At 37.5% G+C, this 14003-nt stretch overlaps 1 protein-coding gene across 1 annotated transcript in view; it reads left to right on the top strand.

Annotated features, from left to right (window-relative positions):
- Positions 1-5593, top strand: part of LOC107679737 (matrix metalloproteinase-15-like) — a 28554-nt gene extending 22961 nt beyond the window's left edge. The window contains exons 9-10 of the mRNA XM_016475376.1: positions 2836-2954; positions 4534-5593. Of these exons, the coding sequence (XP_016330862.1) occupies positions 2836-2954; positions 4534-5003 (589 nt within the window). The 3' untranslated portion in view covers positions 5004-5593. The remainder of the gene's footprint in view (positions 1-2835; positions 2955-4533) is intronic.
- Positions 5594-14003: the final 8410 nt, after the last annotated feature.

The raw sequence follows: 14003 nt of genomic DNA, 5'->3' as shown, positions 1-14003 counted from the left end.
GGAGAGGGGGAGGTTTTTTTTTTTTTTTTTGATGACAGATATCCATTTTTCATTAAATCGGTCAATGGGACATGACATGAAAATCTATTCATTTAAAATAAATTTTAATTATAGATACAATGACCTCAATACACACTTTAAATTATATATATTTATATATATATATATATATATTTCATTTCTAAATAAAAATTTATTTAAACATTTTGGAGGAAGCATAAAGTCAAAAATGTCAGGGGGATACAATATATGAACTGTCAATAAATCATAATTCGTACAGTATAATGAAAAAAGAAACAATGCATAGACCTTAAAACAATGTTTTATTACAATTTCTCAGAAGAACAACAACAGTATTTTAACATAACTGCCTTACTTATTCATATTTGAAAAACCTTTCTGCAAAATCAAGTCATGTGGTGCAACTAACATGCAGAAAATTAAGGAAAAGGAAATTATGTTATGGATCAGATTATGTTATGTTATGGACCTCTTTATGACAAAGCAAGGTTAATTTATTATTTCCCCAAAAAATGTTTCATTAAAAAAAAAAAACCTGATATTTGTGAATAATAATAATAAATACATTTATACATTTTATTGTTTTATAATGTAATATTACATATACATAAGATAGTACTTTTTACTTGGTTGCAACATGTAACTAAATTAAAATTTTTGATTAAAATTTGATAAATCTAGATGTCAACCTTGTTCATATATATTTGGCACAATGATAAAATGTTACATAAGTAGTAGGGGTGTCCCCGACTAAGGATTTTCATAGTCGAATTGGATTTTTCAAATCTTGCTGATAGTCGCCTGATAGTCGAATCATATGTTTGGGGGGTGGGGGGCAAAATACATGACCAAGAGTCAAGTCAGACATTCGACAGCCATAATTAATGACGTTAACACACAGGGAAAATGTGTAACGGGCGTCTTGCAGATACAAACGGGGTAAATAATGTTTTATGTTTTGACAACAGTATTTTAACATAACTGCCTTACTTATTCATATTTGAAAAACCTTTCTGCAAAATCAAGTCATGTGGTGCAACTAACATGCAGAAAATTAAGGAAAAGGAAATTATGTTATGGATCAGATTATGTTATGTTATGGACCTCTTTATGACAAAGCAAGGTTAATTTATTATTTCCCCAAAAAATGTTTCATAAAAAAAAAAAACCCTGATATTTGTGAATAATAATAATAAATACATTTATACATTTTATTGTTTTATAATGTAATATTACATATACATAAGATAGTACTTTTTACTTGGTTGCAACATGTAACTAAATTAAAATTTTTTATTAAAATTTGATAAATCTAGATGTCAACCTTGTTCATATATATTTGGCACAATGATAAAATGTTACATAAGTAGTAGGGGTGTCCCCGACTGAGGATTTTCATAGTCGAATTGGATTTTTCGAATCTTGCTGATAGTCGCCTGATAGTCGAATCATATGTTTGGGGGGTGGGGGGCAAAATACATGACCAAGAGTCAAGTCAGACATTCGACAGCCATAATTAATGACGTTAACACACAGGGAAAATGTGTAACGGGCGTCTTGCAGATACAAACGGGGTAAATAATGTTTTATGTTTTGATTAAAAGATAGTTAACATTAAACCCTAAGAATTCACAACATTTTTTACAATAGTGCTCTCATTATAACGTTATGTATATGACAGTAGTTATTAATGTTCTGCATTTCTGTTTTGAACTGTGCGCGCTGAAGATGACCAGTAGAATGAAGCATATGATAGCAGGGTTTAATCAATGGGATTTTTCTCATATAGTATATGCTTCGTAATTTATACAACATAACATTAATATTACGACTTATAGGCTAGCTGCACAAAATGCCCCGAATGCACATGAACGTGTCTGTGCGGTTCTGAATGAACTCCTTTTGTGGAGACGTTCTTCACGCAACAACGTGCAGAAACACGGCAACTAAACTCTAAAAATTCACAGCGTTTTATTATAATAGTGTTCTCATTATAATGTTCTGAATATGACATTCCCAGTCATAGAATTATGCATTGGTGTTTGTGCTGCTCACCCTGCGCGCTGAAGAGATAATCACTTACAAAAAGTACTACAATGAAGCGCTTTACTGCAGCGCAACTCAACCAAATGCATCTTATACGAGATAAATAATATATACACGATATTAAGCAGCTGAAATGTTTTGAAATCACTTGTACCCTACCTGATCGAAAAAAATCCAGTCTTTCACTCTACCTGTTTGAGTCTTGTTAAAGTTTTAAATCCATGCCGCCGAGATGCTCCTCTGTCGGTCACGGATTATGGAAAGTGAAACTTAAATCTATAGGAGTGGTTGGATTTATTCACGCACGTTAAACTATTTATTTAAAGCTTATTTCTTTTCAGATTCTTATTTACAGTATTATGTATATTAACTTACTGGGAGAAAACCGGTAGTTCTATGTGAAATCAGACATTTGAGCACCCCCACATAGCCAAAATGGCATGATCATAACACCTCAGCGAATATTCGACTGTGAGATTGGTAGCCGAATCAGGCTCCTCCTATCGAAGCATCGAATCGTCGACTGTTCAGGGTCACCCCTAATAAGTAGTTTTTTTTCAGTGTTTGTTTTGCATCAGCATTTATGATAAACATTTAAAGTGACCACATGGAATATGGTTAGTGATTTCAGTGCTGTGCCCTTGTGATCAGATCATCTGTGATAAATGTTAATAGCATGTGTAAATGGGGTCTCTGTGCTGTTGCTTAAATGGCTGCATCAAGAAAAGGCAGAATGATTTGCATTGAGGTGTGTTTGATAAACTACAGGTACTGGCGCTTTAATGAGCACTCCAGAGCCGCAGATCAGGACTACCCTAAGCCAATCAGTGTGTGGGGCACTTCTGTGCCGTCTTCTCCCAAGGGGGCCTTCCTCAGCGATGATGGAGGTGAGTGAGTGAAATGGTGTGTGGGGTTGAGGGGTCATCCAGTGCCTGTCACCTTAATGTACAGGATGGATGGAGATCAATCAGATCAATCAGATGGTGAAACAAAGGAAGTGAGAGAATGTAATGTGTGAAATGTGATTTGAGGAAATAATGTGATATTATATGGAAACACTTATATCACTGAAAGCGCTTTCCCATTTATTGGAATGTTCCTGGATTAAAACAAATTAAAATGTGTCGACAGGATCTGTGGCATGCAATCGATTACCATAGATAGACTATAATTTTGCCTTCTAAAAGTCTAAAAGTCCTAAGTTTGAAAAAAGTACAGTAATGGACATGTAATAGTACATTTATAAGTTTAAAAGCAGAAATGTGCAGCTTGTAGTTTTGTTAAAGCAAAAATGTCTTATTTAATGCTATTTAATGTTATTTGAGCTGTAAATTTCAGTCTGAATTGTCCGTTTATTGGATTAAGTTCTAGTCATGTGTTACCCATGTAATTCGAGTGGCTGGATTTGTCTTTGTAAATGGTCCCGTTCTGGTATTCTTGAAGGTAATGTGCGAAAGGTATAGAGTTTCATTACAAAATTTGAGACTGCTAGCAATCTGATTATTCAGACCACCTCAGGATCACCTCAGCTGTCTGCCAATTGCATGAAATTTAAATCTGTTGCATAGACCAAAAATAGTAGTTCAGATTTAAATTTATTTATACTGTACTTATTTACATGGTCAGCTGTAAATGTATTGCGCAGAACCTGAGATGGCAGTCTGATCCATCAAGAAGGTGACTAAGTGCCAATAGGCCAAGTGTGTATTTTAATGTTCATCCCATAGACTTCCATTATAAACATTACTAAAAATATACATTTACAGTTGAGCTTCACATTAATTTAACCTGACAATCTCAACCCATATGGCAATATATTTTTTAGTTATTTGTCGTCTATTTTTATGACATCAAACGACTATAAATTGACCATTTATTTTTTTCTCCATATTTTTCAATCCAAGAAAATGCATTCATGTCACATTTGAAGAAAAACTTCACACGTATATATATATATATATATATATACACACACACACACACACACACACACACACACACACACACATATATATATACACAGTATATATATATTTAAATCATGACAACTCTCGGAACATTTTAGCATGGTGATGGATATGACCATGTTAATGTATTTGGTCTTGGTGGAACAGATCTGCTACGCTGCTGCTGAATTGCCGCTGCTGTTGGTTATTGCTGTAGTTGTAGATTATTGCTGCTGCTGCAAGCAAGTACAGGAACTTGCTACTGCCAATGCATATGGCGATACGGTGCCGTGAGTATTTAAGACATACTGCTGCTGCACAAATAGCATATTGAACTATATATATATATATATATATGTGTGTGTGTGTGTGTGTGTGTGTGTGTGTTATTTTTGTATAGTTTTTGTATAGTTTTATAGTTTATAATTTTGATAAGCTATCTGGTTTAGCTTTTATGTAATTTCAGTGATGCACTTTTAACACATTTTTCTCTCTTCAATCTTGTTTGTCTCTCACACAGCTTATACGTACTTCTACAAGGGTACAAAGTACTGGAAATTTGACAACCACAGAATGAAGAGCGAGCCAGGGTACCCAAAGTCCATTCTTAGAGACTTCATGGGCTGTAACGTGGACCTCAATCCTGACAGAGACACTGATGTGGATCCGGGACGCAAGTGGCCTGACAGGCCACCCTTCAACCCAGACGCTGGCCAAGACAAAGACAAAGACAAGGAAAAGGACAAAGAGAGAGACAAGACCAATGATGTTGACTCTAAAGAGGAGACTGAAGAGAAAACGAATGAGGTGGATGTGGTTCTGAAGATAGACGAGACAGAGCGTACCATGAACATCATCATGGTGACGGTACCCCTGGTCCTGGTGCTGTGCATCTTGGGATTGATCTACGCAATCATTAACACACTACAGAGGAAAGGAGCACCCACGTATTTAGTTCACTGCAGACGTTCACTGCAGGACTGGGTTTAACCTCTCAGAATGACCCTCGATCCCTGTTCTGCCCTTTCATTTCACACGTCCAAAAACTTTGCGCACACAAAACACCACCATAAACATGCTTACAAACATACACATACATACAGATACTGACACACATCATGTTCATCTTCACCCTTCTTTTCCTTTCTCATGGTGCTCTCCTAACATATTGACTAGTCTATTTATATCAGAAAGTTTGCACATTGATTTTTTTGTTCGGTTTTTCTTTTCATAATATCTTATTTTCTTTTAAATCAGTTGTTTGTGGGTTTTTTCTTAATTTGTAATTTTAGGATGTCACAATTAGTCATCTGCCATTACAGCGTAAATTATGAACGGGAAGTCTTGCAGAGCAAAAAGAGAGGAAAAGGAAAGCGGAGAAAGGAATATCTCTCTTAGGAATATTTCTGCATCCATTCACCTTTTCTCAGGACTCTCAGCTGTGGTTTTCCAACTGGCCGGGCAAGTCGTAATATATCATCATAAAGACTGTAAGGACTGTGGCCACTTGCATCATAACTTGTTGATATACAGTGGGGTTCAAACGTCTGAGACCACATGGAAGTCTGGGATTCAGAATCTAAATGAAACCTAAAAATAAATAGGATTTTTTTTCATTCTTCATTTTTACATTTTTTTTTGTTCATGCAGCTTGAGTGAAGAAAATCATGGTAATTTTTTGTCAGCTCAAATTGTTATGCTAATAATATTTTAATATAGAAAGCATTTATTGTGTTAAAAAAAATTGCATTAATATTGCATTAATCGACCCTCCTTTTTGGAGCAACTGGACCTGGTTATTCAACCAGTAACTAAGTCCAGTTGCATTTGGCTGAATTTTACCTGCTATTTGTTTTGATGTCATAAAATAGGGACTTTTCTCTAAATTTTGCTTACCTACTGCGATCATAACAAAAAGTCACATTTTATTGCCCCTTGTTTTAACAACTGTGCCTTGGTCGTGCCAGCCAGACATGTTTTATGTGGTCCTGTCCATATTTTTAGAGCCCTCCTGATTTCTTCCTTGCAAGCTAAAGTGTTTTTATCTCCCAAATGTCCCATGACACTGTGGCAATTATACATTTTATTGTCTGAGAAACATAACACTTAGGTTGCTTTCATTTAAAGGGTTTGAAAAAACTTGAGGCATTGAGCAAGATTGTACTTTGCTGATGCTGAAGCCATTTGCTGCGTGCATATTTATATAATGGCATTTTCATATTTTCATTTGATTGAACGAAAGAGCTATATAATGAATACCACTAGCGTACATACACCAATGTAAAACTCAGTACACTTGAGAAAGCTTCTCGGGCCCAATTAGAAATAAAAGCCTTAGTGGGGCCCACTGTTGTAGGGAATGTTAGGTAATAGTCTAATTTTAAGTAACTAAGTCCAGTTGCATTTGGCTGAATTTTACCTGCTATTTGTTTTGATGTCATAAAATAGGGACTTTTCTCTAAATTTTGCTTACCTACTGCGATCATAACAAAAAGTCACATTTTATTGCCCCTTGTTTTAACAACTGTGCCTTGGTCGTGCCAGCCAGACATGTTTTATGTGGTCCTGTCCATATTTTTAGAGCCCTCCTGATTTCTTCCTTGCAAGCTAAAGTGTTTTTATCTCCCAAATGTCCCATGACACTGTGGCAATTATACATTTTATTGTCTGAGAAACATAACACTTAGGTTGCTTTCATTTAAAGGGTTTGAAAAAACTTGAGGCATTGAGCAAGATTGTACTTTGCTGATGCTGAAGCCATTTACTGCGTGCATATTTATATAATAGCATTTTCATATTTTCATTTGATTGAACGAAAGAGCTATATAATGAATACCACTAGCGTACATACACCAATGTAAAACTCAGTACACTTGAGAAAGCTTCTCGGGCCCAATTAGAAATAAAAGCCTTAGTGGGGCCCACTGTTGTAGGGAATATTAGGTAATAGTCTAATTTTAAAAACAGCAGGGGGTGAAAGCCATTGCTAACCTCTTTCTACCCCAACCCAAAGCTCTCCCTACCAAATAAATATTACTTGCATTGACATAGGTGGGCTGAAACGAGAGGGAAAGAAGTAGGGATAACTGAGTTCAAAAGAAAAGGGTTTAGATGCAGAAACCTTATATCTTAAGTCTTTGTGAAAGGGCTTATGGTGTGTTTGTAAGAGTCTGAACTGGATTGTATTACAGTGATGGGATATTTTAGGGGTGGGGGTGTAATAAACAAGCAGGAGTAGGATAAACCCAAAGCAAGCTCCCTCTAGAAGGCTGAAACATACTCATACGCAAGTATGTGGACATGTTTAGTTACCTCAATTTTATGTTGCATTCTCAGCATTTCCATAAGGGGCGCTATAGCGTATATTAGCATAAATGTAAAAGTAAATTAATTTCCAAATAGGATCTTCTGTGGCTAGATGTTTTTTTCAAGCCTCTTACTCTTAGGCAGCATTAGTTTGAAGCGAATCTTGCTGAGCAAGTTTAGGTTAGTTAAACTGTGGACTTAGCTACCTGAATAAAGCTTTAATATTTGACATTTCAAGGTCTCCATCACCTTACCTTGAGTACTGAGGTTTGAATATGAACGCACATTAAGTATATCTGATGAGACGGTCCACTTGAAGTGCATTGGCCTAGCATTCACATCTGCGTTAGCATACTTGCGTAGAGTATATTTTTGGCCTAAGCTTGAGATGCTTGGTAGATAGTGTGTGTAGCAATATCATCCCTACATGAGAGCTTGCTGGCACACAATCCCATGGCCCACATTGCCAGGGTCCACTGCCAGTTATTTTTGGAGTGCATTCCTTGACCACCAGCGGAAACAGGATTCCTGTTTCATTCACGACTTATTCATGCTGATGTGATCTACTAGGCAAAGTAGACAAATTAGGCAAGTTTCCTAACATTGTAAGATATAACCGCTGTCAGGTAGGTCTGTGTTTGCTTTCTGTGGTGTTTGCTTAGTCTAGTGTCTAACCTACATAAACTCAGCTAGTATACTCGGACACGGAAAACATTAAGAAACAAACCACCGCCACTTTTTAAAGTGCCTCTGACAAAATCTCAGTCATTTACTCTTCACAATCAGTGAGAGAGTTTCTCCTTTCGCACTGGGAAAGGCAGATGTAGAGGAGAGAACGAAAGTGAGTGGTATTATAAATATTGCCCTGTCAGACAAGGTAGAGCAAAAAAGCACTTTGATAAATATTATTGGAAGAGTAGAGGAGACACAGGACAGTCATGATCGGAATGCTGTCACTGATGAATCCCGCCGAATATCGTTGCCAGGCGATCCGCCCCTCCTCACAGTGCTCCTGTCGTCCGAGGAGATTTGGAGGAGAGTTAATCAGACATAAAAGCTCTTCCGTCCCTCCCCCGACGCCCTCTACCTTCTCCTACAGTCGCCCAGATCAATGAGGAATACATAAACAAGCTTGAAGGATATCTGAAACGCTCACTCTCAGGGGCACACTCAGGCCTTATGGCTGTCTTATTCCCACTTCAGCCCATTCTTTGTCTATTTATCACAATTCCTTTATGGCCTTTTTCCATAATTAGTCACTTTTACAAGGTATTTGCATAGTATTTTGGAAATACTGTAGTACCACGGTAATAAAATTTTTGGACAAAACCAAATACAATGGTATTCTTTGAAGTACCTTGGAATCGAAATCATACTGAACCATGTATGGCATTCAAGGCCAGATCATGGCTCCTTGAGGCCCCTGAGCAAGAATCTTTGGAGCCCCATTCCTCCTAGTTCCACCTCTATTGGTAGACCTGCGTTAGGCAACAAAATTAGAGAACACGTTTTGCTAGGATAACATTAGGTGACAAACAACAGTAGCCAAGGGCTGTAGTGATCCAATGGGAGCTGAAAGGTCAGCAAATGCTGTTTTTGTTAAGGTAACCAGGGCCCCAGCTCCTGAGAGGCCATAGTGGTCAGTTCACTCTGTATGCTGTGAGGGGCCTGGAGCCTTAGTAGTCAGCTCAGTCTGTATTCGTTAAGGGGCCCCAATGGTCATGTCCCACTGTATGCACAGGGTTTCTAGGGGCCCTAGCGATCATGTCCCACTCAAGACCCTACTGGTAATGTCCCACTGTAGGCTGGGGCCCTAGTGGGAATGGCCAATTGTATACACTGGGCAGGCCATGAACATAGTGGTTATGACTCACTGTATGCGCCGGAGGGTCTGAGGCCCAGGGCCTTAGTGGTCATGTCCCACTAAATGCACCGGGATGCCAGGAGCCCTAGCAATCATGTCCCACTAATGTGTTTGGTAGCCCAGGGCCCTAGTGGTCAGCTTGATCTACTGAGACTCAAGTATCCTAGGCAGTCCCTTTGGCAATCTTTCACACAGTCTTAGGCTTTGGTGGTCCCTGGGAACTGGCCCCACTGGTACAGTCCTGGGTTAAATATACATCTGATACATTCACTGTACCATGGTATCATTGCGGTAAGGTTGTAAGGGCACTAGTTTAGTATGCATAAAAGTTTATTATTTAGTATATTTTGTTTCTACACAGATTTTTTGATTTCAGAGACTATAAGGGTGACTAAACAAAATTGTGGTAGACAATGACTGATGAATAATCAAAACAGTCTGTTTATTTGTTAGTATGTGATACTGTAGATTTATAGGTCTAACAATTTCTCCGTCATCTCGAATCAACTCTTGGCCAAGTTTAGGACTGGCTCTTATAACAATGGCCCTTCTCTCTTGCTGCATTATTGTCCTGCACATTGCTTCTGGCCAACAGGAAGATAGACTGGGCCCTCAGCCAGGGCCAGAAAGCTTCCTCCCACCAAGCCTCACACTAGCATTGCATACTAACAGCAGCCTCTGTTCAGAAGGCTTTTGGTGTGAATCATGGACGTTGACTGTTTCGGTCACACCGTTCTCATAAACGCAGCTCAGGACCACTGCTACTTTATGTCTGACCACCCAATGATGCTACATATGCAGAGTGAATTCTCTCTGTGTCTGTGTATATTCTCCTGATATAAACTTGAGCTCTGATCAGAGGTGCCTCTAAGAACATCCGTCCACACCATTTATTAACCAGCTGCAGTTATTTGACTGCAATCATTGTTGACTTACTAAATAAGTAGCCGAAAAAGGCTGAGATATGTTGTCTTCACCTTTGTGGAATCAGCTGAGTAGAATGAGACAGTGTATTTGCTTTTGTCTGCATTGTTCTGTGACAATGACAGATTCAATATCAAATCGGCCTGTTGTGCAACAATGCAACTAGGCAATGCACACTGTCCTGAAGGGAATCTTAACGAGCCTTACAAAAACATGCTGTTTAAACTAGACAAAGCATTTTCAGACAAAAATATAGTAGCAAATCACTAACATTTAAAGCAATGCTGTTAATGTGCACAAAGTTGTGCTGCAGTGTTTTCTTAAACACCTCATCATCTTCATTAATGGTGGTAAAATGAAATTTAGTTTAATTATATTTTCAGTTCATCATTTTTCTTAATATTATCTTAAATTTGGTCATTTTTAAAATTGTAAATAGTACCTTTTCAATATTTTTCTTTAGTGTTTTTTTTTTTTTAGATTTTTACCTTCTTAATAACATTCCGATTTGTGTTTTTGATTTTTTTCTTATGTAGAAACTGAGGCTTTTATACATTTGTGTTTGTTCACATCTTCTGAGTGTGTTTAACAATCCATGCTGGACATGTAAACAGTAATAAAAGAAAAAAAGATGTTAAAGAATCATGTCTCCGCTTTCTGCTGAATCAAGAACGTTCCACAGTTATTTCTCAAAAATGTAGGCCTTTTTAACATCTCTTCAAAGTCAACATGAAATCAAAATTGACCTAATTTACTTACTGTACGTAAGGCCAATTCCTGGTCTTGTTCACAATTCAACAATGCATCACATTTCACAAGTAAAATGGGTTGCAAACAATGTCATGTTGACTTGAAACCCTTATAACATTAGCCAATCAAAAGTATGCATGAAAAAGCATTGTTCCACTTTCATCTGATGTTCATTGTTGTTCTTGCCTTTCATGGTTGCCCATGTTTTGTCCACACTGAACTGTACAGTGCAAACCTCCAGAGATCTCCGCTGTAAACAAGCCATATCCCTCCCAACCCCCATCACTGGGCTCTCTTCTCTCCCAAGAGAAAGATCAGGTCCCTGAATCAGCCTACATTTCCTCTCCCTCAGGAAAGATCAGGGCCGCATGGGCCATGGGAGAGTGGGTGGGATATTTATAGAGGTCTGCTGAAACAAAGAGAAAAGAAGAGAAACAAGTGATCGAAGCATGTAGAACAGGTGCCACAAAGTGGACTGCAGGAATCCAAGCAGAAACAATATATCCTGAGTGTGCTGTTAAGTTTTATACAGTTTTAATTATCATCTGTGCAGGAAGCTTTCTGGATCACTGCCAGTTTTACTTTCTGACAACTGCATGGTAAACCACTGGCATCTCACAGTACTAGAGTATAATTACAAAAAGTTTTCAACAACACTGTGGCCTGACATGCAACTCTGTTTCTCAGAGAAACTTTGTTTATTGCATGTTTAAATGATGAAAGTATAGGTCAGATTTGTGACTTGAGTTCCTTGTTATGTCCTTTTTTTATTAATATTCCTGTTTGCTTAACTACCATTCCCAAATTTCTGTATGCTTGGATGACCTACACTACCATTCAAAAGTTTAGGGCCAGTGTTTTTTCCCCGCCAAAGAAATCAATAGTAATCTCAGTAAGGATGCATTAAATTGTGTGACAGTAAAGAGTTTTACATTGTTACTAAAATTTGTTTAATAGAACTTCTTTTGAACTTGCTATTTATCAAATAATTCTGAAAACTAAAGTTCACAAACACACACGCACGCACGCACGCACGCGCACACACACACACACACACACACAAAAACAAACAAACAAAACAAAAGCCTTGAAAAATATGGAAGCCTGTTTCCACCACAGGATTTTAATTGTAATAATAATAATAAAGGTAACTGACTTTTTTCCCATCACAATTCTGAGTTTATATCTTTCTTAGACAAAGATATAAACTGCAAGATATTAACTAAATTCTGCGTTTATAACTTTCAATTGTGAGATATAAACTTGTAATTCTGAGAAGTCAGAATGGTGAAATAAGTCACAATTACCTTTTTGATTGTTTTATCATAGTAATATTTAACAATATTACTGTTTTTACTGCATTTTTTCAGAAAATAGTCTATAGATTTTACAGAAATAGTCTGAGTACTCAGTGAAATACTCGACACAATTCGGTGCACTCAACTTCACTTTCCATTTCCAGTGTAACAAATGAACTGAATGGCTGCATCTGAAAAGCTGATAGATGCTGTCTCTGCAAGCAGCATACGGAGGTAGGAGGGCAACAAGGCCTGTCTAAATCCAACGTTTGTGTCACTTCCTGTCTCCTGAGATGCCTTCATCTGATCGATTTTTGAAAGCCACATAGATGTCTTTAGCTGACTATGAAATCCCACAATCCTGTGTGTTCCATTCTATAACAGTTGAGTTAACAAATAAAGATGGCATCTGAAAATTGTGGTTGATGGTCATTTGTGTGTAAATGTAAGTATTTGACCAACTTTTTCCATTTTTGATGTCATTTCTAGTGAGAAATTAATAACTGCAGTAATTAAATATGTGTTTAATCATCGACGCTCTCTCTATTTTGTTATAGATCATTAAACTATTACGCTACCTCAGAAGTTTGTCCAAAATCAGTTTCGGGTAGGGTTGCAAAACGATTAATCGCGATTAATCGCATTTAAAATAAAAGCTTATATTTACATAATATATGTTTCTGTACTGTGTGTATTTATTATGTATAGTTAAATACACACACATGCATGTATATATTAAGGAAAAATATGTTGGATTTATATATAAAATATTTATGTTTATATATAATATAAATTATTTACAAGTATAAATATATATACACACAATATTAAAAAAAAATACATATATGTGTGTGTATTTATATATACATAATAAATATACACAGTACACACACTTACAGTATGTAAACATAAACGTTTATTTTGAATGCGATTAATCACGATTCATCGTTTTGCACCCAAGCGGCAACCTCCCCGTCTCTCTCATGAAACCAACAGGGAAGTGACTAAAACTGCAATTCATCGACTGCCGCTAGAGGATGGCTCCAAAAGGGAGTCAGTCCCATAGACTCCCCATGTTAAAACGCCCAAATTTACAGCAGAAAAAAATGTGTTTACAGCCTGGTACAAAAAGTGGTTTTGGTCTATATAGCTAATTTTGCCCTTCATGACAACTGTGAGGGGGGTGAATTTTTTTATAACTCATCCGTTTAAATTATATTAAGCCTTAAAGTTTTGCATAATTAAGAGCATTGCCACTTGAGTGACAGGTGGATTGCCGCTGGTGTCACCGCCGTCGAGCTAGGTGGGCGTGGTTTCAGCAACCAGCTCCCGCCTATTTGCCCATTTTCGATTAACCGGGAGTGACGCGCTGCCAAGATGGCGGCGGCCCGCTCAGCCCACTTTAGGCTTCAAAAACGCTCTTCAGAAACCAACGGGTGACGTCACGGACACTACGTCCATGTTTTTATACAGTCTGTTTGCACCCGTAGTTTCAGGAGGTACTTTCACGCACAAATTCTGCTTGCAAAGTCAATGACTAATAGGGCTGTGAGCTAGCAGTGGCCTAAGCATTCGTATGTAGCCATGTGTCAGTCCTGACCTTTTTCTTTAACTCTGCTTTCTGACTGTTATTATTTTAAATGTAAAATAACCAATTTTATGTTTTAGAAAATAACTGAAGCTGCACTCCTCACGTAGGCTTAATTCATAATAACACACTAGCCTACTATTCTTAATTACTTTCAGATCCCCACCTGGTGTTTGTTAAAAACACACTTAACAACACTCACCCCTCCCTCAGGCATCGCTATTTCCTAACAGATCATCTTGAAGAAAGCAGGTGGGCCT

Source organism: Sinocyclocheilus anshuiensis, unplaced genomic scaffold (assembly GCF_001515605.1).
Source record: "Sinocyclocheilus anshuiensis isolate Anshui unplaced genomic scaffold, SAMN03320099.WGS_v1.1 scaffold224, whole genome shotgun sequence".
Lineage (NCBI taxonomy): Eukaryota > Metazoa > Chordata > Actinopteri > Cypriniformes > Cyprinidae > Sinocyclocheilus > Sinocyclocheilus anshuiensis.
The sequence above is the reverse complement of the archived record's forward strand: the minus strand, read 5'-3'. Positions and strand labels throughout refer to the sequence as shown.